Below are 27,787 nucleotides of genomic sequence, written 5' to 3' on the forward strand. Positions count from 1 at the left end.
TCTCTCTTTTTTTTTTCACTCCCCTCTGCCCCGTGGCTTTTTTGTTTTTGTTTTTTTGCTTTGCTTGCTGTCTGCTTTCTGTGTCCTCTCACTGCATGTTCTGCGTTTTTGCTTGTCTCCCTTTTTGTTGTGTCACCTTGCTGAATCAGCTCTTCATGCCACCTGCAGGCCAGCAGCACTCCATCGCACTGGGCCAACAGCTCTCCGCGTGTGGGCGAGCCTGCCTTCACAAGGAAGCCCCAGGAGGCAAACCCAGGGCCTCCTATATGGTAGACGGGAGCCCAACTGATTGAGCCACAGCCACTTCCCCACCTTTCCACTTCAGATATAAAAATAAAATGAGTAAAAGATGTTAAATAAGTTAAACTTTTTATTGTTTTTTACTTGAAAAGTATTTATCTTCCTGTGTATTATTATCAATTTTTTTTAGAAAGGTCTAATTTGGTTTGGATAATTTTTGTTCTTTTTATAAAGAGATAATAAAACTGAGACATTTTAATTTCGAACTATTAGTGTCTTGTTAGTATATTATTGATATAACCATACTTATTCAATCCTAGATAGTAAGTCGTAATAGAGACAACCTGTAACCTAAGCAAATTGTTCCACTTTTATGTGCTTCAACTCTTTTTTAAAGATTTATTTTATTTTATTCCCCCCTGCCTTCGCCATCTGTGTTCACTGTCTGTCCTCTGTGTCTATTCACTGTACATTCTTCTATGTCTGCTCACCTTCTTTTTCTCTTTAGGAGGCACCGGGAGCCAATCTGGGACCTCTGATGTGGGAGAGAGGCACTCAATCGTTTGAGCCACCTCAGCCCTCTAGTTGGTTGTGTCTGTCTTTCATTGTCTTTCCTCTGTGTCTCTTTTTTGTTGTGTCATCTTTTTTTTTTTAAAGATTTTTTTTCTCTCCATTTCCACGACCCCCCCCAGTTGTCTGCTTCTGTGTCCATTCGCTGTGTGTTCTTCTGTGTCTGCTTGTATTTTTTTTTTTTTTAAGATTTGTTTATTGAACTCCCCCCACTCCCCCGGTTGTCTGTTCTCTGTGTCTATTTGCTGCGTCTTGTTTCTTTGTCCACTTCTGTTGTCATCAGCGGCACGGGAAGTGTGTGGTGCCATTCCTGGGCAGGCTGCACTTTCTTTCGCGCTGGGTGGCTCTCCTTACAGGGCACACTCCTTGCTCATGGGGCTCCCCTATGCGGGGACACCCCTGCGTGACACGGCACTCCTTGCGTGCATCAGCACTGTGCATGGGCCAGCTCCACACGGGTCAAGGAGGCCCAGGGTTTGAACCGCGGACCTCCCATGTGGTAGACGGACGCCCTAACCACTGGGCCAAGTCCGTTTCCCTGCTTGTATTCTTGTCAGCGGCACCAGGAATCTGTCTTTTTTTTTGTTGCATCATCTTGCTGCGTCAGCTCTCAGTGTGTGCAACGCCACTCTTGGGCAGCTGCACTTTTTTTGCACTGGGGAGCTCTCCTTAAGGGGCGCACTCCTTGCACATGGGGCTCCCCTGCATGGGGGACACCCTTGCATGGCACACTACTTCTTGCGTGCATTAGCACTGCACATGGGCCAGCTCATCACATGGGTCAGGAGGTTTGAACCCTGGACCTCCCATGTGATAGGCGGACGCTCTATCCGTTGAGCCAAATCTGCTTCCCTATGTCATCTTTTTGCATCAGCTCATGACATGGACCAGCTTCGCCTTTACCAGGAGGCCCCAGGAACCGAACCTGGGTATTTATAAGTTATGTTATGAAAATTAAATGGGATACTATGATAACTGAGCGGGGAGTTACTTTAGATTGAATTGTCAGGAAAGGCCCTTCTCTGAAGAAATGATATTAAGCTGAGAACTGAATGACAGGATGAATGTAGCCATGTAAGATCTGGGGGAAGAACATTTAGCATCTCAGGTAGAATAAACAGCTTTTCGTAAAGAGGGAACCATACATTCTTAGAGGTTATATATAGCTTAGTAGTAGGAGGGGAACTGTGGAACTCTGAAGCTACGTAGGTGCCTGGGTTAGAACCCCTGCTCTGCTACTTAGTAGTTGTGTGACTTTGGGCAAATTACATGACTCGGTTTGCTAAATCTGATAAAATAGATATTACTATGGTACCTAATTCATAAGGAGTTAAAATATGCAAAGTGCTTCAAATAGTATCTGGCACATAGTAAGCACTTTATGAATATTTATTAAAAAATAATGACATGTTCCAAAAAATGAAATGCCATATAGGCATAAGATATAAATACATAGATATAGATACAGGTCTATTAAATGTAAGGATGTCCAGGACATATATCAAGTTAAAAATAAAAGTTAAATACTATTGCTGAAAGAATGTAAGAATGTAGGAACATCAGGTGTTCAGTGATTAAAATTAAAATGCCCGTCTAGGATGAAGTTATTTTTAAAATCTATAAGATTTTAGAAGCTCTTCCTTCTGTGGTGAAAGGATACTCATTGAATTAAGAGCCATATATGAAAATTAATTCTTAGAACTGCAGTTTCTTTTTTACAGTATCTAAATGTCTTTTTTACTTTACTTTTGGCAACTCTTTATTTGATATCCAGCTTATTAGTCAGTAGGTTTTATATTTTGAGCTTCTGTGTTCTAAGTCATAGAAAATAGGAGCTCTGTCCCTGGATTATAATCTAATCAGAATGATTAAGCTAACATCACATAAGAAACAAATAGATGGGAAGCGGATTTGGCCTAATGGATAGGGCGTTCGCCTACCACATTAGAGGTCCAAGGTTCAAAGCCTCCTGACCCGTGTGGTGAGCTGACCCACGCACAGTGCTGATGTGCGCAAGGAGTGCCGTGCCACTCGGGTGTCCCCCCATAGGGGAGCCCCACATGTAAAGAGAGCCACCCAGAAGTGGCATCGCACACACAAAGAGCTGATACAGCAAGATAATGCAAGAAAGAGAGACATAGATTCTGGGTGCCACTGACAAGAATACAAGTGGACACAAGAACACACAGTGAATGGACACAGAGCAGACAGCTGGGGGAAAGGGGAGAGAAATTTTAAAGATAGATAGATAGATAGATAGATAGATAGATAGATAGATAGATAGATAGATAGATAGATAGATAGATAGATAAAATAAAATTTTTTAAAAAAGAAACAAATAGAGGATAACTCCCAGTTTAAAATCTAATTAGGTAAACTAGCATATTGTATAAGAATCTAATAGGGAATAATTGACTGTTAAATTACGTAGTTGATAGAGAAAGTGGGACTAAAATTACCTTTAAAGGATTATTAAGATTTAGATAAGTAAAAAGAAAAGTTGGTCAAAAACCAATACCAGAAGAAAAACATAAGCAAAGAAATAAATATGGTATGTGTAACTAAGCCTGGAATAACATATTTATCGTGGTTGACTTTGAATGGATGGAATCAGATTTTCAATGACTCAAAAAGCTGGGCAGAGAAGAGTTTGGGGTATTGATGTTTTGTTTCCCAAACTTCCCTAAAGTAAAAAGAATCACTTTAAGATTTTTGTTATAAATATGGATTTCCAAATCCCTATCCCAGACCTATTGAGTCAGGGTCCTGAGCAGAGAAGTCTGGGAATCTCCTCTCCAGATGATGCTCATGATATGAAAGTTTAGTGAAACAGCTATAGGCAAAAGTAATACCAGAGATTCAGTGACATCACATTGATAGCATGAAATCAGCCATAGCGGGTGTATTTACACAATGGAAATCAGCAAATGCTACAAATCAGGGTTTGATTTAATGTTCTTTTAATTGTATAGACTTATGAAAATGATGGAAAATGTTAAATAATGTAGATAAAACTTGAATGCTGGTTATGTCTATAACTATTATATTGTGACTAACACAAAAAATTGAGGAAATATTTTTCCATTCAAAAACTGATTCAGCAAAGAGATCACTGTCATCTACAAACAAGTGAACACATTTCCACATAAATCTTTATTGTTTCTTTTGTTTTACTTTTTAATGTAAATGAAAATACCAACCAGAATCTGTTGGAACCATACTTACTCATTAATGACATGATGATCTTCTTTGCTGAGGCATATAGTAATCAAGCATTTATTCATAGTCTGATTTTGTCAAATCATTGTTAGAGGGCAACTAGTTTGGATTCTAACACAATAGTTAAGCAAAAATCAACAAAAGCATTGTGAGAATCAATTGGCTATATGGAATTTACAATAAATATATATTTTATTATTATTTGTAAATGTTATGGTACACATACTTTTTAGCAATAAAATTTGTAAAATTTTATAATAAACATGTAATAAACAAAAGTGATGCTATAATACTTCCTGCATATACTTTTGGACTGGAAGAAACGTGAAAATGAAAAGCTTTTCAAACATTGAATAGTGCATGATATTCTTCAGAAGGCAGATTTTTTCCTTGGTACTTCCATACTAAATTTATTTTTCAGAATAATTGGAAAAGCTAAAAAAAGCTAAGAGGTACCAGTGTGTTGTAAAGGGTATTAAAAGAATTAATTCTTCACTTTAGTCTCCATTCTGTAGGAAAAAAGTGTTAAGGAAATTTCCATTTCCAATTTTTTTCCTTTCAAACTGACAAGATTTAAGTGTGAGAACAAATACTAGTAAATAGGCTATTTTTAATTTCTTAAATCCTGTATTTTATAATATCTCAAAGCACTGAATTATATGATAAGATTAAAGTAAAAATAAAGCAGTAATTTTTACTATCTATGATACCAAATAAGATGATGGAAGTTAATGATCTATTTTTGATGCACCACCAAGGCTGAGAATCATCAGCTTAAATTGTGTGTAAGAACAACTGAGGATTTTAGAGACTAGTACCTTCTTTGTTTAAGTTATTTTTTACATGTTACACAGTCATTAATTTTTTTCTAAGGAAATAATAATGGGTATGTCTCAAGATTTAGTTGCAAAGTATTTTTTATAGTAGTAAAAGAAAGAATGAATTAATGAAAAGAAAAAGGGAAAGAGAGGAAACTTAAATATCTAATAAAGTTTATTAAATGAATAATTATGGAATATTTGTTAAAATGGATTACCTGTATTGTACAGCCATTAGAAATGATAGGAAAATTTCTTAATGATCTAGAAGTTGTTTATAACATTTGGTCAAATAAAAAGAGGAGGTTATAAAGCAAGTAGTTACATGGATTCCATTTGGTGTTTCTATGTATATCTTTGTGTAGACATAGACAGAAAGACAAATACTTTTAGAAAAAGCTGAACCTAATTTATTAACAGTTGTTGTGTCTACGAAATTTTTGGTTTCATCTTCTTATCTGTATTGTCTCTAGTGAAGGTAAACTACATTTACAATTTTCAAATGAACATTATTTTAGAAGAATTAAAAATTGTACATAAAAATTAATTATTTAAAATCATATTGCTCAGTTTGCCTTTAAGGCAGAGGTTCTTAACCAGGGATCTGTGAGCTTGAATTGAAATTCAAAAAAAACATTATTCTTGTGGGGATGTGTTTGTGCGGGTGTGAGATATTTGTTAAATAATACACAGTATAATATGGACTTAGTAAGGGGTCCATGGTTTTCACCTGACTGGCAAAGGGATCTGTGGAATGAAAAAGGTTAAGAACCCCTGCTTTAAGGTTTGACTTGAATTTAGGAGTAGTATTTAATGCTAATAAAAACTCTTAAAGATTTCTCAAAAACAAAATAGAAACTCTACTATGTCAAATAGGAAAGCGAATAATGATGTTGTATTCTGATTTTGAATGCAGTGAAAAATAAACTGACCAATTTCCTAATCCACTTGCTGATTTGAGCCAAAAAAAAAAATCTTTTCATTTAAAAAAATCACCTATTGAATAATGTTTCACAGTGAATAGAGATTATTTTTGCAATAAGGCAATTTCAGTGGATGTGGTTATCATGGGATAATCACACCCCTGGGGTACAGCCTTGTGCCTGTAATCTCCCAGGAGTGTAATTATTTCATGATAACTGCACCCCCTGGTGTTGCATTATTTCTATTATGAAATTCTTAGTTTAATATATAAAGTAACTTACTTTGATCACTGGAATCGGCAAAGTACTGTTAAAATGTTCCAGCTGTGAGGTTTACAGAGACCAGCTGTAAGATTTACTTCTCCTTTACAAAGTTAAATTAGGCAATCAAAATGCTTCTTTGGGCTAAGCTGGTTTAGAATATCTTTTCTACTGGTAAGATCATCTTAACTTTACAAGCTTTTATCTACTCTAGACACATCAAAATTATATGTAAAACTAGTAAGTGTCAGTGGTGACTGAAGTCTTAGAAAATATTTTTGTGTTAGACTGTAAGTAAATGGCCAGCTGATATGCCCTTCATCTATACAGTATAGCCATTATTACTCTTCACCTTCAGCATCTGTCTGTTGCTTGTGTTTTTAATGTATGTTGAAATTAAACCTCTTTTTTTTTTTTTAATCCACAGTGGGGTCTTTTCAATAAAGCATGCAGTTTTTAAAAAGTTTATTGAGAGATAATTCGCATACCATAGGATTCACTCATTTAAAGTGTACAATTCAGTGGCTTTTAATATATTCACAGAGTTGTGCTTCCATCACAATAATCAGTTTTAGAAAATTTTATTACCCCAAAAAGAAACCTGGCGTGCCTTCTGGGCATCATCTTCCCAGCCTTTCCAAACCCAGGCAATCACTAATCCACACCCTGTTTCTATAGATTTGTCTATTCTAGATCGTTCACATAAATATAATACAATATGTGATAAAGCAAATGGTCTTAAGAATTGAAATTTCTAGCTCATGAAGATAAGAGTTTATGAATAGGTACCTCTAAAATAGGCAGGTTATCTGCCAAAAAAAAAAAGAATAATGCAAAATTCTCTTTTTCCTGAATAAACAAAGGTTTTGCATCTTTTCATGTTTAAATTTTGGATTTTCCTCTTTGGGAGGCAAATAGGTAGCTCTAACCAGTCATTCTATGAGAGACCTATACCTGGGTTTGCTGAAGCACTTCCAACAGATAGTGCCAGCCCTGCTGCAATCTGCTTCTCAGCCACCATCATGCCCCACCCACTATTCAGTTCAGCTCTACACAAGGGGTGAAAATGGATGAACCAGCCCTGAAATCTTGATACTGCCATGGTATTTAGTAGCATTCAACTTGATACTGCTTTTGTAAAAGCAATATAAAAATTAATAAATACTGACTCAAGTTTAACATTTGTTTCATATTTTATTATTTTGCTTTTTTAGGTTTAAGTTGCTACATATTTGAAATTACTTCATTGTAAATTTTTTTCTTAGCTACAATTTCTTAAATATTTGGAACTGACTAGGTATGATAACATGGCAAATTTCACATCCTAATAAAAGTAAATATCAAACCTTCTGCAACAGGCACTCCCACATGCTGCACTTCTATCTTTTCATCAGTCTTTCATGATGAATGTGGTGGTGTTGCCTGGGAACGTGATTGGGAAATTTAACAAAATAATTATCTGGTCATAAGCTTTGCTTTCTAGACACCTAGGAGCATGCTAAAGGAACTTTGTTTAGGAAAAAAAGATGATAAAACTCAGTTGTCCTCTTGGCAAATCCACCTAAGTCTGTCGTGGAGTTTCCTTATGCAGCTCCTTGAGAGGTTAAATCCTACCCACTTTTAGCTACACAAATATCCCTGCAACTGATAGGAGGATTTTTTTTCAAATCCTCCCACATAATTCTGCAGAAAAAGAATTTGTGTTGCCAGAAGCTCATTAATCTTCTGAAATAGATATTAAAACTAATAAATAAATGATTGACCTCAAAGTAATGAAGTTCAATACCATTTCTTTTCTTTATAATATGTATTTAATCAGTCAGGAACCAATTTTTTTTTAAAAAAACCGCAAGAGGAAGATAGCTGAAAAATATTGACCTATTAAAGAGATTTTTTGATAAAAGTGATTATTAAAGAGATATTTGGTAAAGTCAGAGTGCTTCAAAGGTCTAAATAACACTCTTGATTATTTTGGCTATTTTAACTGGTAACCAGTGGTTAAGCCATTTTGAACTATTTATAAGCATTATAGTTTAGTGGCTAAATTTGTTTTTAGAGTGTCTATACCTTGAAATTCTATTGATATGAGCTAATTAATTTCAACCCTATTCTGTCAGAAATGACTGTTCTATGTCAAAGGTGTGGGGGGGGGGCTAGTAGTAGCTATACCTCCACTAATCTCAAAGGGGAATTATGATTCTCAGGTCATGGTCATAACTCTCTTTTACATGGCTCTTCATGACTAAAAGTTTACTCCACCAACTAAAGGTCTGCCAGCTTCATAAAGGAAATTCGTTTGTGATTACCTGGGAAAAGGAGAATGAGTAAAATTGAGTCCTCCTAATAAAAATTAATTCTTCGACCCAATTCAAAGAATGAATTTACCATGAAACTTCATGTTCCACTGACTTAGAAAGCCCTGCTTTTTGCCTTCTAAATCCTATAAAAGTTATTTCCTTGAAAGTATAAACTCTTCTAAAATACAGTTTCCAGTTCTCTCCTTGAAAGTATAAACTCTTCTAAAATACAGACTGTATTTTATATATCTTCATATCCCCAGTGCCTTACACAGTGTACATTCTTGGTTATTACCATGATTAGTAAATAATGATTTTGTGAGTGAATGGAGAGACCTTCCTAGCTGTTCTAAACATAACTGTTTATTGTCTCCTTCTCTGAACTTATAACACAAATTTACAATGTGTATTTCCTGTTTTTTAATGTGAGATGATTTTCCCAAAAAGATTATAAGCTCTCTAAAGGCAAAAACCAAGATCTGTATTTTTTATCTTTCAAGTATTTAGTTAGATAATAAGCCCTCAATAGTATATACTGATTTTTAAAATCACTTTCTGTGTTACACACTAGGGATGTGATGTATAAGTTCAAATTCCCTATGCAAGGCTCTTTCCATAGAGAACAATATAATATGTAGATGTAGTGAGAGTCTATAATACCACAGTCATTCAGTAACTATTGTTGACTGATTTAAAATACCATGTATAACTTTTTTTCAAGTAAAATGCAGTGGTCTTATGTATAGAGTTTGAGTCTGACAAACATACACCCATATAACAGTCATCCCAGAAAAGATAAAGAGCATTGCCATAGCCCTGGAAAATTCCATGCCCCTTTCTAGGCTACCCCCCTACCTCCACAACCACTATTCTGATTTCTAACTCCTTACATTAGTTTACATTAGTTTTACCTGTTTTCCAAACTTCATGTAAGTGGAATCATACAGTATGTGCCCTCTTGTTTCTGGTTTCTTTCACTCAAGGTAGAATTTTTAAGATTCATGGATCCATAACTTTTCAGGAACGTTCATGATCCCATAACTTACTTAAAACATAAATACTTTGTATTCATCACAGCACAAATTATTTTTCTTTATCCCTGTAATAGTCTGCCAAAGGGGTGCTGATGCAAAATACCAGAAAGCTTTTTGTTTTCATAATGGGAATTTATTTGGGGGTAAAAGCTTACTACAGTTTCAAGGGACTAGCAGAGATGGTTTCTCACCAAAGTCTGCTACTGTTGATCCACTGTGTTGCAAGGTAGTGAAACAAGATGGCCGCCAACCTCTGGGAGGTTTCATCCTTCTCCTATGGGGCTTCCTCTCAGGCTCTGCTTTCTTCCCGATTTCAGCTACAGGCTGGCATAGGGCTTGTCTCTGAGGGCTTTTTCTCTCCTGGCATAGTTTCTTTCCCGGCCTTCTATATCAGTCTGGGCCATTCTGCTCTCTTCCTGATTTCAGCTGTAAGCTATGAGGTAGAATGAGAATGGCTCATCTCTCCCTGGGGCCTCAGCTGCTTGAGCCTTCTCTTTTCTGTCACATGGCAGGATCAAAAATGACAAAGCGCTCTCTTTCCTATGTGTATCCCAGTATTTATATCAACCCCAATAAGGGGGTGGGGACTATTCAAAGAAGCCCTAAATCAGTCTTAACAGGTAATCTAATCAAAGGCCCTTCAACTGAATTGAATACAATCAAAGGGTGTCACAAAGAGAGGAATAGATTAGTTTACAAATATAATCTTTCTCTTTTTGAGATACATAAAATAATCTTCAACTGCCACAGTCCCCTAAGACTATGAATTAACTTTATTATTGCCAGGTGTATCGTTACTAAAATAAGATGAAAATGTAAAGAATGAAGACAAATATAAGTCATATATCTTTAATAGATTCTGTAAGTTTTTTTAATAAGGAGTGTTTTCACAGGCATACAATAAGAAAAATTTCATATTTCCTTGCTTTTTTGTATTTTCCAGACACAGACTAAAATGAAATGTTGAATTTTTCCTGTGTATTCTAATAGAGATAAATTAGCTGTCTTCATTATGAACTTGAGTTAAGGGCAGTAAGAAACCCTATTGTTTCCAGCCTGCACTAAGATGAACTGGCAGTGTGTCAGGAAAATTCCCAGTATAGAGCAGTTCTATTACAATTCAGTACAATTGGTTCTTGCATAACCTTTAGAAAATCATACATAAAACATTCTCATCTATATAAATAAAAATCACCCACACACTTTATTAATAGCTTTGTTCAGTTTTTTTCTGGGACTTATACTGTATGTTCCTACTGTGCCCTTTTTATTAGTTTTTTTTTTTTAAGATAATTTTCTATAAGCTTTCTTAAAAGCAAAAAGGTTATGGTAATATTAGGAATCTAATATAACTATAAGATAATTCCTGATAAGTCCCACTAGATACAGATCTCCCTCTTCATCATGAACTATAAAACTAGTGTCCTTTTTACATTCAGCAACAGGGAGTAATCTATTCATTAGATATAGCCAATTTAACATTAGGAAAGAAAGAAGGAAGGAAGGTTGTACTTTAATGGCAATAACAATCATATACATATTTTACTTGTGATTATGTTTTGGGGTTTATTTTAAAACATACTTTTAAGGTTATACATTATTATTATAACTTTAATAGTATATGATGAAAGAGGTTATAAGAATATAAAAGTTTTAAGTCACAGCCTTTTTTCTTAAGTCTAATTCATCAGCCAGAAATGTGCTTATTTCTGGGTGTCATTTTCCTGAAACCAAACTTCAGAACACTTTCCATATATTCCTGAAAGTGTATAATATAAAATATAAAACAATCCCCCATATAATTGAATAATAAGCTTTTAGATCTAACTACTAATTTACTGGAAACACAAGGGCTAGAAGAACATGTTAAACTGCATCACTGCTCTTCAACAAAATAATAGCAGGGGGGAACAGAGGAAGATGGCTAAATTCTTTGAGATTAAAAGAGACTTAAGGGAAGCGGACATGGCTCAACTCATAGAACGTCTACCTACCATATGGGAGGTCCAGGGTTCACACCCAGGGCCTTCTGGCCCATGTGGTGAGCTGGCCCACATGCAGTGCTGCCGCATGCAACGAGTCCTGTGCCATGCAGGGTGTCCCCCGCGTAGGGGAGCCCCACGTGCAAGGAGTGTGCCCCACATTGAGGCCCCAGCATTAGAAAAGCGCAGCCTGCCCAAGAGTGGTGCCGCACACACGGAGAGCTGACGCAGCAAGATGACGCAACCAAAAAAGAGAGAGACAGAGTCCCGGTGCCACCGAGAATACAAGTGGAGACAGAAGAACACACAACAACAGGGGGGAGGGAAGAGAAATAAAATAGAAATCTTTAAAAAAGAGAGAGAGAGACAAGTGATACCACAAACAAATGCAATATGTCGGCCTTGTTTGTATCCTAATCTGAACAAACCAACTGTAAAAAGGTATTTTTGAGACAGTTGGGAAAATCTGAATACTGACTGGATATTAGATGACATTTGAAGATTGTCAGTTTTGATAGATGTCATAAAGAGGTTATGGTTTTATTTTTAAGAAATGGTCCATATTTGTTAGTAATTCATACCAAAGTGATATCTAAGATTATATTTTAAGTACTCTTTAAAAAATAAAGAAGGAAAGAAAAGTGGGGGTAATAGATAAAACACAAATGGCAAAATATTGATAATTGTTCAAGCTGTGTGATGAGTATATAGTGTTCATTGCACTATTCTCTCTAGGTTTGAAATTTCCCATGGGTTAAAGTTCTGTAAAGCACACACAATGGGAAGAAAGAAATAGATTACTGTAATAGCAAGTAAAACTATATTCATTTTAGGAATAGAAATTTAGGTTTAGCAAACAGCATCCTATAAATTAAATTAATATATTAAATTTGGGAGAGGGACAAGACAGGCCTAATTCAGCCTCCTTACCTAAACTGTAATTGCCCTCTCTTCTCCCACTTAATACCATAAAATTGCAGAAAATAATGGCATTGCAGGACGTGGATGTGGCTCAAGTGAAAGAGCTTCCACCTACCAGATGGGAGGACCTGGGTTCAATCCCTGGGGCCACCTGGTGAAAAAGAAGAGAAAGCAGGCCCATGCAGCAAGCCAGTGCTCGCGTGAGTGCCCACGTGGTGAGCCAGAGTCCGCACAAGTGAGTCACGCAACAAGATGATGACGCATCGAAAGAGAGACAAAGGACAGAGTCAAGGTGAAGTGCAGCAGAGACCAGAAAGTGAGGTGGTGCAATTGACAGGGAACTTCTCTCCACATCAGAAGTCTCCAGAATCAAATCCTGGTGAATCCTAGAGGAGGGAAAATGAAAAGAGAAGACAACACAGCAAAAACAGGGCGGGAGGAGGGGAAGGGGGATTAATTAATTAATTAAAAATAATGTATTTCTGGAAAAGAATGATGAACTTTGACCTTGGGAAGAGCAAATAGAACAAGTACTAACAGCAAAACACAAGTGTCTTTGCCTTCAGCATGAATCTTCCTCCTGTGCCATTTGTGGCCTTCATCCTGGAACTGCTTTCCTCTCAATGTGGAGTCAGTTGTACAACTAGACCTTTTTTTTTTTTAACATTTTATTTTTTTATTTATTTCTCTCCCCTTCTCCCTACCCCCAGTTGTCTGCTCTCTGTGTCCATTCGCTGTGTGTGTTTCTGTGTCCACTTGTGTCAGCGGCACCTGGAATATGTGTCTCTTGTTGCGACATCTTGTTGTGTCAACTCTCCATGTGTGCGGCGCCATTCCTGGGCAGGCTGCACTTTTTTTTGCGCTGGGCGGTTCTCCTTACCTCATATGTTATTCTATGATTAAAATACCTATTTCTGCTACAGAACATTTTTTATCTCCCATTGCTTTTTATTTATTTCTATTTTTTAAAATGAATGCCTTTAATGAATAGCTTAAGCCTTTACAAGCATAATATTTTTTTTTAAGATTTATTTATTCTCTCTCCCCAGCCCCATTGTCTTCTCTCTCTGTCTATTCGCTGTGTGTTCTTCTGTGTTCGCTTGTTTTCCCATCAGGCAGCACTGGGGATCCGTGTCTCTTTTTTTTGTGCCATCTTGCTGCATCAGCTCTCTGTATATGTGGCACTACTCCTGGGCTGGCTGTGGTTTCACGTGGGGCAGCTCGCCTTGTGAAGGGGCCACTCCTTGCGCAGGGGGCACCCTTACGTGGGGGCATCCCTGTGTGATCGGCACTCAGCACTCCTTGTGCGCAGCAGCACTGTGCATGGGCCAGCTTACCACATGAGCCTGGAGGCCCTGGGTTTGAACCCTGGACCTCCTATATGGTAGGCAGACGCTCTATCTGTTGAGCTATATCTGCTTCCCTACAAGCATAATTTGAACTTGACCTTCTGGGAAATTCCTACCCCACCCCACCCCACCCCACCCTACAAGACACTGCCTCCATAATGTTCTTCTAGTAGAAAACAGTCTGGGTCTAATTGACATAGAACTGAAGACCATAGTCACAGTCAGTATTCTGATTCTTATCTGTATCACAACCAAAACGTTTTTGCAAGATAAGTAACATTGAAATGGTTCTTTAGTGGACCTGCTTTTCTGAGTTGGAACATTGGTTTTCATACTGTTGAGGCTTAACCCAGTCTGACTAAAATGATCTAGAAAGGAGCCCTACAGTTCTACATTTTAGAACAAACATCCTTTTTCTGAATTCCCTAGAGTTATTCTGCCATAGTAATTCAAGAGCAAGCCAAACATTCTTGGAGCCTAACTCCTGCTGTAAATTAAATTATTAAGGCACTATACATAAAAGTAGTTATTTTTATGTAGTTACAGCATTTGAACTAATCTGTTATATCAACTAAATTTTCTCAGAGAGATGGAGTCATTTCTTTCCATTTAACTCTACATAGCCACTGTCAAAATAACATGAAAGTATAAATGTGTCTTCCTAAATACATCTTAATTAAATCTGACTTGTCATATCTTCTAACCCCAGAATTTCTGATGATAGAAGGAAAAGATTTAAGTAAAAATATATGAATAAGACTCAATTTTGAAAAACGTTACTACTAAGAGCGTTTGCTAATTATGAAAAATATAACCATAAAAGTTTTACCAGTCACAGGATTAAAATAGTAGTTGGAACTAGTTATTATTATTTGTCAGGTACTTTACTAAGCACTGTATTTAGAGTCTTAAAATGTGGAAATGTATACTGATTTTCTATATTACACAGTTCAGTTGAGGTCAGGAAATACAAATGCTAGAAGAGTAACATTTGTTTTATAGTCTGTATAATCTCTGTTAGCAGAAAAGGGGAATCATTTTCTTGAAGTAATTCAAAGTGCTGTAATTAAACTCTAAAGAATAGGTTTTCTAAAATATCATATTAAAATTACTCTTTTGATGAAACTGATAAAATTCGAACCTCCCATCATAATGGCCAAGCTCTTCGGCCCTTTCATGGAGTAGATTTTATCCTAATTCTTAACATGTTTGCTTTCTGAATTCATTTGACATCTAATAAAGTTTGTTGACAAAGAAATGTAGTTTTGACATTTCAGAAGAGAAATTTTCTACTGTATGGAATTATGATCCTACATGTGAAATTTAAGAAGCCACCAAAGTGAACATTCTGTATTCCTTTTAAAGCTATACATTTGTATTAATGTATGCCACTTACAGCAACCAGTATTGATATTGAGAATTCTATTTTTACTTAAGATTTTATTATCAGTATTAGCAACCAAATTGAATAATTAAGGAGCCATTTTAAATTTCTTTATAATTAAGAAGGGAAAATTAAAAATCCTACATTTTAAAATAAAATATTAATATACTAATGAATTAGTATTTGGTCTGTTTTCAGCTAAACAAGTTTTTATTTCTCAATTATTAAAGCATCAATTTATTAATAACGTCCCTAAACTCTAATAATAGGCAATTTTTCCCTTTCACCTCCTTCATACCTAGAATCAACTTTCATTAATTCTTGGTAACGTGAGAGTCTCAGTACATGTTATTAACCTACACTGAACTTTTCTCACCAAACTTTTTGCCAAAGCCCCTTCTAAGTGAACAAATTTTAGTTTGATTGCCTTTTGCATGATAACAGGTAAGTGAACATGCATGCTAATAAGTGGTAAAATACCAATAAAGCATTGAAAAGTAATAGAAGTATTTCATCAAACTAGAGAATTGATTTCTGGTTGTGTTTCTCTAGCCCATCCTCCCTTATGAATTCTTGTGGGCAGGAGCTGTCTTATTTTATTATTTTTCTTATTTTTCCTTTGTATTCCAGATACCACACCCAGTATAGTTCATTTAAGCCAGTATAGATGATTTAGGCCATAAACTTTTTAAACAGCTGGGATGAAATGTCATTACCTTACTACCTGCAGAGAAAACAAAATGAAACTGGAATATACAGAAGAAGGAGGAAAGTGTCTCTCCTACCTTACCATAAATAATATATAATGTTTATATGGGGAAGGGAACAAAACTCAAAAAAAATTTTTTTTAATTAACCTATCTTTAGTCCATCTTTAGTGTGATCAAAAAGAAACTTGCTTCTCAGTTTGGGATTTTGCCAAAATGGAATCAGCAGCTTGTGAAAAAAATATAACATACACACACTTCAAAGCCAGCCTAAAATTGTTTTCTGTCACCAACAAACTAATAACTAGAAATTTGAAATCTGGGTATAGATATAAGATTAAAGAACTTGATGGTTATCCAGTGGGATTTGTGCATGTGTTTTATTACTATTAGCAACCACATGGAAATGTATTCAGTGCTAGTATTTGATAAATAAGGGCAAGGAAGTTTGAATTACAAACCAGAATAATAAGTTGCTCATATATGTTAAAATGTCTTTTAAATTGAATTTAGAGAGACTATTAAAAGTTTAATTGTAGTTTTTTATCATTTTACTTTGATTTTATCCCAAAAAATCCCTGCCAACTAGACAATATCTAAATGTATCTTTTTCAATATGACCAAGTTACATAAGAAGAGAATCCCCTTGCACATAAAGAAAAATGCAATTATTTTCTATTCTGAAACTCCAGACTGCTGTTTTAGAAAATCATATCTGATTATTTGCTCAGCAGAAGATTATTGAGTTGATTTAACTGTGATTTTACTTAACAAAGCTTCAACTGCATTCCTACTGTGGAGTCCGAAAAAGGTAGAGAGATATAAATGATACATTCAAACTGTGATTTTTGTGAACAGGGCCATCGATGCACCCCTCGGAGCTAATAGCGGAGATGAGAAACAGTGGGTTTGCACTAAAACGAAATGTACTGGGGAGAAACTTGACCGCAAATGATCCATCACAGGTAATGATCTTTTTATCAGTAAGCTGAAAATGTCTATAAATCTAAATGTGATTGCTTGTGAATTGCTACTTAATGTTTTCCAATATGCATATCCATAGGAAAGCAAGAGAGAGCAAAGAAAATGCCTAGAACTTGTTTTGGTTTTTACTTCTTTATTATAAATTTTAACCTAGACGATAAATTGTTTTTAAAACCTATATTTTAATAAGTGAAATATCTTCTCTGGGTTTACATTAATAAAATATCTAACTGAATTGGTGGTAGTTATTGTTGTTTTCCTTTCTGCTAACTTACCACTAAAGTGACATTGACTCAAAACAATGTAAAGTATATAAAAACAAGCCCTTAACATTTACAGAGAATATTTTAAACTTATTTTGATTTATTAAACTGTACATAGATCCAGAAAATTGTTATGTTGGAAGAACTATAGGTATCCTAATGCAAACCATTTATTTTATTTAATGGGGAAACTAAGCCCAGAGAAGTTAAATGAATTCCCTAAGGTCACATGACTTTTTAAGAGCTAGAGCTGAGTCCAAAACCCATACTCCCATTGGCATAAACTTGTGCTGTCCTTGAAAAGAGGCACATTACTTTTCAAACATTTTTTAAAGATTGTTCCTAAAACCTTACATTATCATATATTTGATAATGTACTGTCAAAACAATAAAGGCTAAAAGTGTGGATGTTTTGACAGATTTATGATTTCATTAAATCAAAAATAAAATATCTAAACAGGCACATAATTAACATGATTCAACCTTAAGGGCTAGAGATAGAAAAGCCATGCTATAAACGTTTCCTCTCTATTTCCCTACCATCCTCTTCCAGTAAACTTTCCAAATGCTGGCAAATCAGTCATCTCTACTTCTTAGGCACTATGATCCACCCTGTTAGGTAGACTATAATTTTTTTTTTACTTCCTCCCATTACCCAATCCAAAATATCATATGGACATTCATCTATAGAATGTCCCTAAGTAAAAAACTTATTATTTATAAATATCTCCTTTCTTATCTGATAACTAAGATGTCTGGAAATCTAGCAATTTAATGATGTCTTTTTTGACTCAGGAATATGTTGCAAGTGAGGGTGAAGAAGATCCAGAAGTTGAATTTTTAAAGTCACTAACAACCAAACAAAAACAGAAGCTTCTCAGGTAATTAATCAGTATATATTTAATGGATTCAACTACATTTTTTCTGCATGTTTCATCTTACCATCATATTCAACTCTGGCTGAGCTCATGAAGGCAGTTAACATTTTAAATCATGCATCACATTTAATTATTTGTATGCCATAGTAATAAAATTTTGTCTATTTCAGTAATAAATTGAGTTTTAAGATTGTGTACTCAAATTATATCACAAACTCTTTGCACTTTTCAGAACATTTAATTTGGAAATAGTCTTGTAGGTTTTACTTTCCAAATAGATTTGTATAACTTTGCACACGTTTGTTCTTAGAAAATATTTTTGGCCACATATTACTCCGTTTTGTTAAATTTTCTGAGGAATCCTGAAAGAATGCTTAAATTTAAGATAAATGGGAATTTTGTTAAACAGACTACCACTGGAATAAAAAAACCCAAGAAATGTCTGCTGATTCCAATAGAGGGTGCTCATGTTGTTTTCAGTATGTGGCATTTTGAGAATGGCTGGTTGTTATCTTTCTTTCCCGTTAACGAGTCAGAACCTAGTGAAGACACTTATATTTCACAATAACTCAAATGTATCATATAAACAAGTTACTCCTCTGAAAACATGAAGTATTCTTTAGAAATTGGGACCACCTTGTTCATAGAATTGTCCTAATTATTTATAAAACTAAAGAATTGTTGAAAAATAATATGTGATTATTTTACTTTTATAACCACAAAAGGGATCAAAATTAAAGTGAGTTCTTATTTAGAACTTATGAAGAATCTGCTTTTGAAATTTTGATAACATAACTTTATTAATCCCATATGTTAAAATAATACATAAAATTAATTTTTCATCTGCTTATCGCTATAGTAGACCCAAGTAAAGTTACAAACCTTTCACAGGCTTCCTGTAGGTCATGATGATCATTTATTTAGAGTGTTAAATAATTTCAAATTCTGACTCAATAAGAATGTTTTTTTAAAAGTCATTACTACAGAAAAAGTCTGTCAGAGAATTGACTTATTGCATTTAATTTTTTATTAAAACTTAATGTATATATAATAATTTAAAAGGAAGAAAATTACTTGTCATTTCAGGATTGTCACTTTGTTATTGATTACTTTCAGTAAGGGCTAAATTATGCCTTCTTGTCTTTCTAATAAAAAAGAAAAATCTCTATTTTAATTTTCCATCTCTAAATTTTTGTTTCAAGTACAAGACTTTTTGAGTACCATAAGAATTAATTTTGTAAATATTTGTAAGTAACCTATTGGGGCTGTAGAACTGTTTTCTGTTGGTAAATATTGTTATTTCAGGATTGTCATGTAATAAAGTAAATTATATTTGGATACCACTTTTAATAGCTTGTAAGAAAATATGTTGTCTCTTCACAATTTTATAATTGTTAATGAGAGGACTTTTTCACACAACTGGAATCTGTTGCTATTCTTTCCCAATTACAGGAAATTGGATCGACTTGAGAAGAAAAAAAAGAAAAAGAAAAAGAAAACAGATAGAAAAAAGAAAAAGCTTCAGAAGAGAAGTAAACACAAAAAACATAAAAATAAATCCTTATTGTCATCATCCTCCTCTTCTTCCTCCTCTTCCTCTTCCTCCAGTGAGACTTCAGAAAGCAGCAGTGAGAGTGAAAGTGACAACAAAGAAACAAAAATACAAAAGAGGAAAAGAAAGAAAAATAAGTGTTTGGGAAATAACAGCAGTGATTCTGAAGAGAAGGAAGAGTCTAAAAGGAGAAAATTTTATGAAGACCTTTCTAGCAGTCATAGTAACAAGGGAAAAAACAGGGAAAAGCCTAGGTATTTAAAACAAGAGGAGTCTAAGAAGAATAGCAAATGGAGTCATTCTGATTCTAACAGAAAGTCCAGAATCTGTAACCATGGCCTAGAAAAAAGATCTGAAAGAAGTGAGAGGAGCAGAAGAAGCCAGAGCAGGGATGAGAGGAGTAGGAGAAGCCGAAGCCAGAACCAATGTCATGGTAGTTACAAGCAAAGGGAAATGAGAAAATGGCCACAGCAAAGCCCCAGTGAAGAGCAGAAGAGAAGAAATGACATTGGGAGCCATGGCACAGATATATACAGAGGAGAAAAAATACATAGAGAGAACTCAGGAGATAAGTGTACTAAAGTGACACGAAGAGAATGAAGCAGAAGTAGAGAGAGAAGAAAAAAAGACTGTATGTGACAGTTACCTGGGAAGAAAATATCTCCACTTTGTTATTGATTACTTTCAGTAAGGGCTAAATTATGCCTTCTTGTCTTTCTAATAAAAAAGAAAAATCTCTATTTTAATTTTCCATCTCTAAATTTTTGTTTCAAGTACAAGGCTTTTTGAGTACCATAAGAATTAATTTTGTAAATATTTGTAAGTAACCTATTGGGGCTATAGAACTGTTTTCTGTTGGTAAATATTTCTTGTGCTCTATACTAAATAACCCCATACAACTATGACATTTTCTTTGTTCTGAAATATTAAAAGAATGAAAATTCATTGATTGGGTATTTTTTTTTTTCAGTTCAAATTTGTTAGTACTTTTAAGATTTAAATTTGCTTGAAACAAAGTGTAATAATTGTTGAAATTCACAAGTGTGAATTAAATAAACAATTGGTCAGTGTTTAAGATTTTAAACTACATTTTCAGGTGTTTTGTTCTATAGGGTAGGCTATTACATTTGGATGATGTATTAGTTTTCCATTGCTGTCATAACAGATTACCTCAAACTTGATGACTCAAAACAACACAAATTTATTAACTTAAAATTCTGGAGGTCAAAAGTCTGAAATGGGTCTGAATGGCTAAAATCAGAGTATTAATAGGGTTACGTTCCTCTTAGAGGCTCTAGGGAAAAATCTTTCTCTGCCTTATCCAACTTCCAGAAACTGCCCACATTCCTTGGCTCCTGGCCTCTCCATCTTCAAAGCTAACAAAGGCTAGTCAAGTCTTTCTCATATCTCATGGCTGGGACACTCTGGCCTCTTCCACTTGTAAGGACCCTTGTGATTACATTGGGCACACCTGGATAATCTCCCTGTTTTAAGGTTAACTGATTAGCAACCTTCATTCCCCTTTGCCATGTAATATAACATCAACAGGTTCTAGAGATTAGGATGTGAGGGACCATTATTTTGCTTATCACAGATGGCCTTTTTACTACTGGCATATAACTATTAAGATTTTGTTTCTAGGGGAAGCGGACTTGGCCCAATGGATAGGGTGTCCGCCTACCACATGGGAGGTCCGCGGTTCAAATCCTGGGCCTCCTTGACCCGTGTGGAGCTGGCCCATGCGCAGTGCTGATGTGTGCAAGGAGTGCCGTGCCACACAGGGGTGTCCCCCGTGTAGGGAAGCCCCACGCGCAAGGAGTGCACCCCGTAAGGAGAGCCGCCCAGCGCAAAAGAAGGTGCAGCCTACCCAAGAATGGTGCCGCACACACAGAGAGGTGACAAGATGACGCAACAAAAAAAAAACACAGATTCCCAGTGCCGCTGATAAGGAGAGAAGTGGTCACAGGAGAACACACAGCAAATGGACACAGAGAGCAGACAACTGGGGGGGGGGGTGGGGAATAAAAATCTTTTTAAAAAAATTTTATTTTTAAAGGTTAGCGTTTGTATGATGTCACAAATGGAACAAAGAAAACAAATATATCTCATGAGCATATAAGGCATATTTAAGCATAGCCACAAAATTTTTGCTTGTTTAAAAGGATGTAGTAAAGGAAATTATAGAAAAAGTTATTTGATACAAATTATTGTAAGTCAACATACAATTCCAAAACACATGGCCCTTACATCATGGACACAAGTTTGTTGGTTTTTTTAACCAGTATTCCACATTTTGAAAGCATGTGATATTTAATACAATACAATTATTGATTAGATGATTTTGAGGGTTGGAAGTCACAATTTCAAAAGTTCCATAAGAAAATAGAAGTGTGAATGTTAGAGAAATCAAGTAAAATCACTCCGTATAGTCTAAGTATGTATTTGTCTTGTCTTTTCTGCACAGAACAAATGTCTCCTGATTTAAAAGAAACTAACTCAAGGTATAAGCAACTATTTAGATTTTTAAAGAGTTGGGTCGGGGAGAAAGGAACTTGAATTCCTTCCACAATATTTCTTTCCTTTCTCACTTGGAAAAAAGAAAGCATTCATTTGAAATTGATAAAGACTGCTAATTTACACTGTTGAGTTTATCAGTGTTTCAATAATTATTTTCTACCTTATACCTTTTTAGACTTTATAATTTTTATAATATCAAAACCTATGCAATACCTAACTGCCCTTAAGGGTTTCTAGACCAATACAGTGTTCATGACAAGAAATGTTCAAATGAATCCTGTAATTGAAAATGAATTAAATACATAATCTTTCTCACACTTTCCTTTGGCTTTCACAAAAGTGTCATCTACTTTTAACTTTTTAAGTTGCCTTTAAGAACTTTAATATCTAGTTTAATTTTCCTTCATTGTTCAGTACTACCAAAAGCCCAAAATTCTTAGGCATCCAATTGTGAGAAAATTTCCCCTATAGATGAGGAGGATGTCTATTTGCTGTATGGCTTTCAGCATTAGTCTAGGCTCCAGACAATCTAAAATTGGGCCTAGGATGACTTTCATTCCAACCTTTGCAAACTTAAAAAAGAAGTTTTCAAACCTCACAGTCATGACATGGTAATAGTTTTAAAGAGGCTAACCTTATTTGTTCAGCATATTCTAATGATCTAGGCGGAAGAACTTGAAAGTGACTTTATAAAAATGTTAGATCTAATTCTACTTTTCTTTTTGAAATGTAAGGTAGAAACAAAAGAGATGAACCTCATAATAAAAAGGAATTCTTGTTGTATATTTAGATTCCCCTAAATATTGAAAGCCAAAGAAGAATCCCCCAAGTTTAATGAGTCTAAGATTCAAGAACCCAAACCAACATTCTCAATGATACATTTTTTAGAAAACCACAGAAAAAGTCTGGTGATACTGTCATCCTTTCCCTTAATGGGGAAGTTCTTTTAAAGAAATCCAGGTATGCCTAGTACTGTTTCTTACTTGCCCCGAGGCAAAGGAGACATTTCCTGACTCATTTTTTCACACCACCCCTTTTTTTGCCTTAATTTAACACTGGCAAATGAATTCCTGTAGGAGGTGCTGTCGGTTTACAAAAGGCCAGGAACAAGCAGTTAGCTAGGTTAGGATTTGGTTATTTATGAATGTCCATAATTGGCCATATTTGTATTTGGCCAATTACAAATTGGCCATAATTGTATTTAATAAGTGTGCCAAAATAGGCAAACATTGCCTGAACCTAGCTTCACTTACCTTACAATGTGAAAAGCAGATCTTGTTTTGCATCATATGGTTGTATCTGAAGAAAGATTTTTACTGAAAGGGTGGAAAGACCTTTCTTGCTGTTCAGGAGACCTCCTGCTGGCAAGGAATCAGCTCAGTCCTGTCTGCTGGGAGCAGCAGTGTTTCCCAGTTTTAATCACTGAACATTTAACTTTGCTTTAGCATTGAGACTTAAGGACTTCAAAATCCATCTAAGCCATGCCAGTCTCCTTTTTCCTTACTGACCACTGGGCTAGGAGTCCACGATAAGGTGGCGTTCCCAGATGTCTATTTGTGCTTAAGACTATGGAGAAAGTTTAATTTTAGCTACAGTAGCTGAAGGGCCTTAACAAATCTTATTTATATTTTCTGGAAAGACACCTTTGCAATAGTTAACATTTTTTTGAAAAGATATAAATGCATGCAGTAGCTGCAGGCCTTGGGAGTGGTGCTCAGATCCAAGGGAGAAATGCCTTTAAAAAGTTGTGAGGAACAAATAAGACCGAAGGAACTCAAAGGTTCCGGAAATGCGATGGCAACCTAGAGCTCTCTTCACATAGGCTCCTAAAACCGGGTTCCTCCTAACAGAAAAGGAGCAGATACTCACCACTTTGCTCCTTCTCCTTTCACGCTACACTTGACATTACCTCTAGAATTTGTCAATAATAATGAAGCGAAGTGGGAGATGAAACGCGAACAGCTGCTTGCAAGTGAAAAGAAATGCACACTTTGGCCCAAACTGCCCGTAACCCGCCTTTCCCCCAAATCGTTAATCGGAAAAAGCCAGTCCCTCAAACTCGAAGAGCTTCCTGAGGGGGTGGGCAGGAAGTGGACTTCTTAGAGGTCCGACGCACCAAATTCGGGCTTCCAAGGACCACTCCCCAGACCCAAAGGAAGCCAGAAGTTGGGTGGGGTAGGGTGCTGGGGCTGAATTCGGGGCTGGGGTCGCCCTTGCCATCCACAGAGACGACGCCACCTCTGAGCACGCTGGTGCTTTCCTTCTGGATGTGCGTCTGGCAACCTTCTAAACATACCCCAAACCCAAATAGAAAGGCTGAGAATTAGGAGATACATAATCCTCCTAGAAGATGGGCCTCCCGCGCGGGGAGACTGCTTGACTTCCTACCCCATGATGGTAAAACCGGGAAAGGACTGCATTAGGTCGCTGTGCCCTAACCCACAAGAAAAAATCCCCGGGTCATTCCTCGAGGCCCCGGGCCAGGGGGACCCGGGCGCCGGGACTGCCGCGCGCCCTCGCCTTTCAGTTCTCGCTTAAGCTGGTCCTGGCCTCCCGCGCGTTTCCCCCGCGCGGGTCAGGAGAGCCGACTCACCTTCAGCAGTTAGTAAAGAGAATTTCTCTTCTTTTCGTCGGGTTCCACAGGTGCTAATCTCTCGCTCCTGGGGCAAAAATGAAAATGTCCACCCTCGCCAGCAATCTGCAAGCAGAAAACCGGCTGGAGGAGAAACCTTATCTCTTACATTTCTTTGCTATTTTAGTTAGTCGCCTAGAAATGGCTAGATGCTTGCAAAACAATGCAAAATCCCCCAGTAAGAATGTTCCAAAAGAAGTGAGTGCAAGAGTCTTGGAAAACCTGAAAACTCCTAGGGCCTTACTTTCCCTGGTCCCGGAGAAGAGGCCCTTGAGGGATGTGTCCCCAAGGACATTCTGAAACCTCCTTAACTAAAGCTGCAAACACACTACATATATTTATATCAATAATATATCGGGAAGGCATGCCTGTATGTATTTACCTCATACATATTTCTATAAACTCCAGCTACGGGAAAGGGTGGGGGGTAAATAACACTGAACAGTTAAAATTATGGAGAAGGGATAATAACTGATTACTAATTTGAAAGTAAATAAACAGGTGACTTTTTCAGATCAAATTCCTCCTTGGATCGTTACAATAAATATCTCTGAAGGAAGCTCTCTATTTATGTTGTCATTGATTAATTCTTCACTACCTCATTTGATTTCGATTTAGAACGATTTGATTCTAATTTAATTAGCATGTAATTTGGATGTACATAATTACTGTAATTATGACATTCAGGTAAGGCAGCTTTAGGCTGAAAGGCAATTTCAAATTTTCTAGCAACCTACTTTGTACTGGGAAATGGACAAGGACTTTGCGCCCTGCTATCCAAGTAGTAATTAGCACATCTTTGAAATAGGCAGTGCGGCGGGGTTTGTATTGAAACAGCAAATACAAACCCAGCCGAGTTACCCGCTGCAAAGGTGGCTGCGAGCTCCCGGAAATGCGCGGCATTTCCCGGCGCGAAATCCACGAGCCCAGTGCCCCGGCGCCTCCGCTCGGCTCCGGCAGCTGCGGGCCACCGCGCCTCTGCCGCCTCGGGCGCGGGCTTTGGAGGTGGTAGCTTTTCAAATTAAAATAAAATACACGCGGAGGGGGCACAGTAGGGGTGAGGAAGTCACGGCCCGACGCCCGAGGACGGGGGTTGGAGGGGGGTGCGTAGTGGACTAGGAGGAGGAGGAAAAGGGGAGGCGGGGAAGGGCGAGTCAGGGGCGAGGAAATCGGCCAACGCCCCCAACTGGGCTCCGATTTTAGATTTGGGTTTCAAAGGGAAAAGGTGGGGACCACAGGGGTCGGTCTGAGCCGGGAAGGAGTACAGACCCTTCGGGAAGGCCCGGGGCCAGGGGCTTCGGGGCTGCTCCCCGCCGTCCGGGCCCCGCTCGTCCCCGGCCGCGGCCGCCGCGCAGCCCCGTGCGCGCCCGGCCCGGTGCCGCCGCCGGGGGAGGCTGCGGGCGGGAGGCTGCCTCGGCGGTCGGCGCGCCCAGGTGGCGAAAGCAGCGGGAGCTCGCCTCCCCCGCTCCTGGATGGGCTGGAGACAGGGGGCCGTCTGGCTTAATCAGCTCGGCCCCGGCCGACCCCGCGTCCTCCACGCGGGCGTCTCCGGCCCGGGGCCCTCGGATACCGGCTCTTTGAGGGGAGAGGCCGGGGGCTGCGCAGACCGCCCGGCCCCACTTCGGGGCCCACGTCGCCGCCAAAAGCGTTCAGCGTTCTCAAGTCTGGGTTGGAAGACCCTGAAGTTGACTTGAAAAGGATGTTAAATGCAACAATTCTAATACTAGGGCCAAACGGGGCATTATTTTGTTTATTTGAATTTTTAGTCAACACGTTCAGAAAAGACTCCCTTCTTTGGAAGCAGTAATACTGGCCTTTGCTAAGCAGTGCTCCCGAATAGCGGGATTCATTTACCCCGGGAACACAAAACTTCGGTTCCCTTTGCTTGATGTGTGGGGATGCTGCCGTTCGCGGCAGACGCGGGTCCCCTGGCGCCGAGGGCCGCGAGGCGGGCAGACGGCGCGGCGCTCCCGGCTCGGAGCTCTAGATGGCGCCAGCGAGCCGCTCTCGCCAACCTCGAATGGGAATCAAGAGCGACTGTCAAACATAAAAGCAAATCAGAGTTTTCAGTTTTTTTAATGTGTTAAGAATGTTATTCCTTAAGAAAATTTGTAGCTAAATTATTCTCACTTAAAATAAACACTTAGTATACCAATTACACAAATGGGCGGGATTTATGTGAGATTTACTTCATCTGCATTTTTGTAGTGGGAGAGAGCCTTGGTGAATACAGATAATGGATGCAAATAAGATTAGAGTTAAAATAAATAAAGTTTCCATCTGAATAAAAAGAAATTCAATTTTATGCGACTTATAATGATTTGGCGGAATGTCCAGACACGCCATTCAGGTGCACAATCTAATCTCGTCAAAATGTTTCCCTCTTTGAGGAATGAAAATCTCTCTCTTCTTTTTTCCTCAGGAGGGAAGAGCCAATTCACTTCAAGGGAAAAGTAGTAGCGTCAGAAAAGGAAAGGGCAGGGGGAGGGTGTGGATTGGGGCTGGGTGGGCGCGGGGCCGGGGAAAACTTGGGCTTCGTTCCTCTAGTGCTGAGGAAGCTACGGAGCAGAAAACGCGGCGAGAAACCGGATGAAACGAAATCCCCTTCCCCTCCTGCGGGCTGGGATGGGACGTGGGGCCCTCGCCGGTGCCCTGGGCCCCGGGTCGCGGCATCCGGCCCCACACGGCCGCCAGGCCGCGGCCGTCGCCTCGCCGGGATCCGGGCTGCAGCTCGTCGCCGGTGTCAGAGCCAGAGCGACCCCGGCTGCCGGAGCCCCGAGGTGACCCTGGGGAGGCGCCGCCCACCGCAGGTGAGGACCGGACTCCTCTCGCTCGTGGACTCTCTCCTCCCCTGCACGTTCTCCAGTGGGCTCTGCTCTGGTCGCCACCGCCCTCGTCAGGGTCTCCCCGCGCCCCCAGGGGCGCCTGGACGCGAGCGGCGGATACCCGGGCGGGGGTCTGCTTTCGCTTGCAGGTCTCAGCAGCCGGCGGAAGCCAGGCTCGGTCTGGACTCGGGTTGCGCACGCTCTGGCCTCCCCGCTGGACCCCGGCGCCCCGGCCGCCGCCCACGGTTCCCGCGGGCTGCGGTGATGGACGTCCGCTGACCCGCGGGGCAGAGGCAGCGCGCAGAGGCCTTGATCACTGGGCTGCAGACAGAGCCGCGCGGCGCGTCGGACCTGCGCCGCCAGGCCCTTTGATCCGTCTTTATTATCCACCAGAAACAAAGCTGCCGGGGCCCGACGCCCGGGCGCCCTCG

At 38.3% G+C, this 27,787-nt stretch overlaps 1 protein-coding gene across 1 annotated transcript in view; it reads left to right on the forward strand.

Moving 5' to 3' along the window:
• The window catches only part of CIR1 (corepressor interacting with RBPJ, CIR1), a 33,532-nt gene extending 13,404 nt beyond the window's left edge, over positions 1-20,128 (forward strand). The window contains exons 8-10 of the mRNA XM_004476804.5: positions 16,564-16,670; positions 17,748-17,833; positions 19,283-20,128. Coding sequence (XP_004476861.1) covers positions 16,564-16,670; positions 17,748-17,833; positions 19,283-19,982 — 893 coding nt within the window. The 3' untranslated portion in view covers positions 19,983-20,128. The remainder of the gene's footprint in view (positions 1-16,563; positions 16,671-17,747; positions 17,834-19,282) is intronic.
• The last annotated feature ends 7,659 nt before the right edge of the window (positions 20,129-27,787 follow it).

Source organism: Dasypus novemcinctus, chromosome 7, assembly GCF_030445035.2.
Source record: "Dasypus novemcinctus isolate mDasNov1 chromosome 7, mDasNov1.1.hap2, whole genome shotgun sequence".
NCBI lineage: Eukaryota > Metazoa > Chordata > Mammalia > Cingulata > Dasypodidae > Dasypus > Dasypus novemcinctus.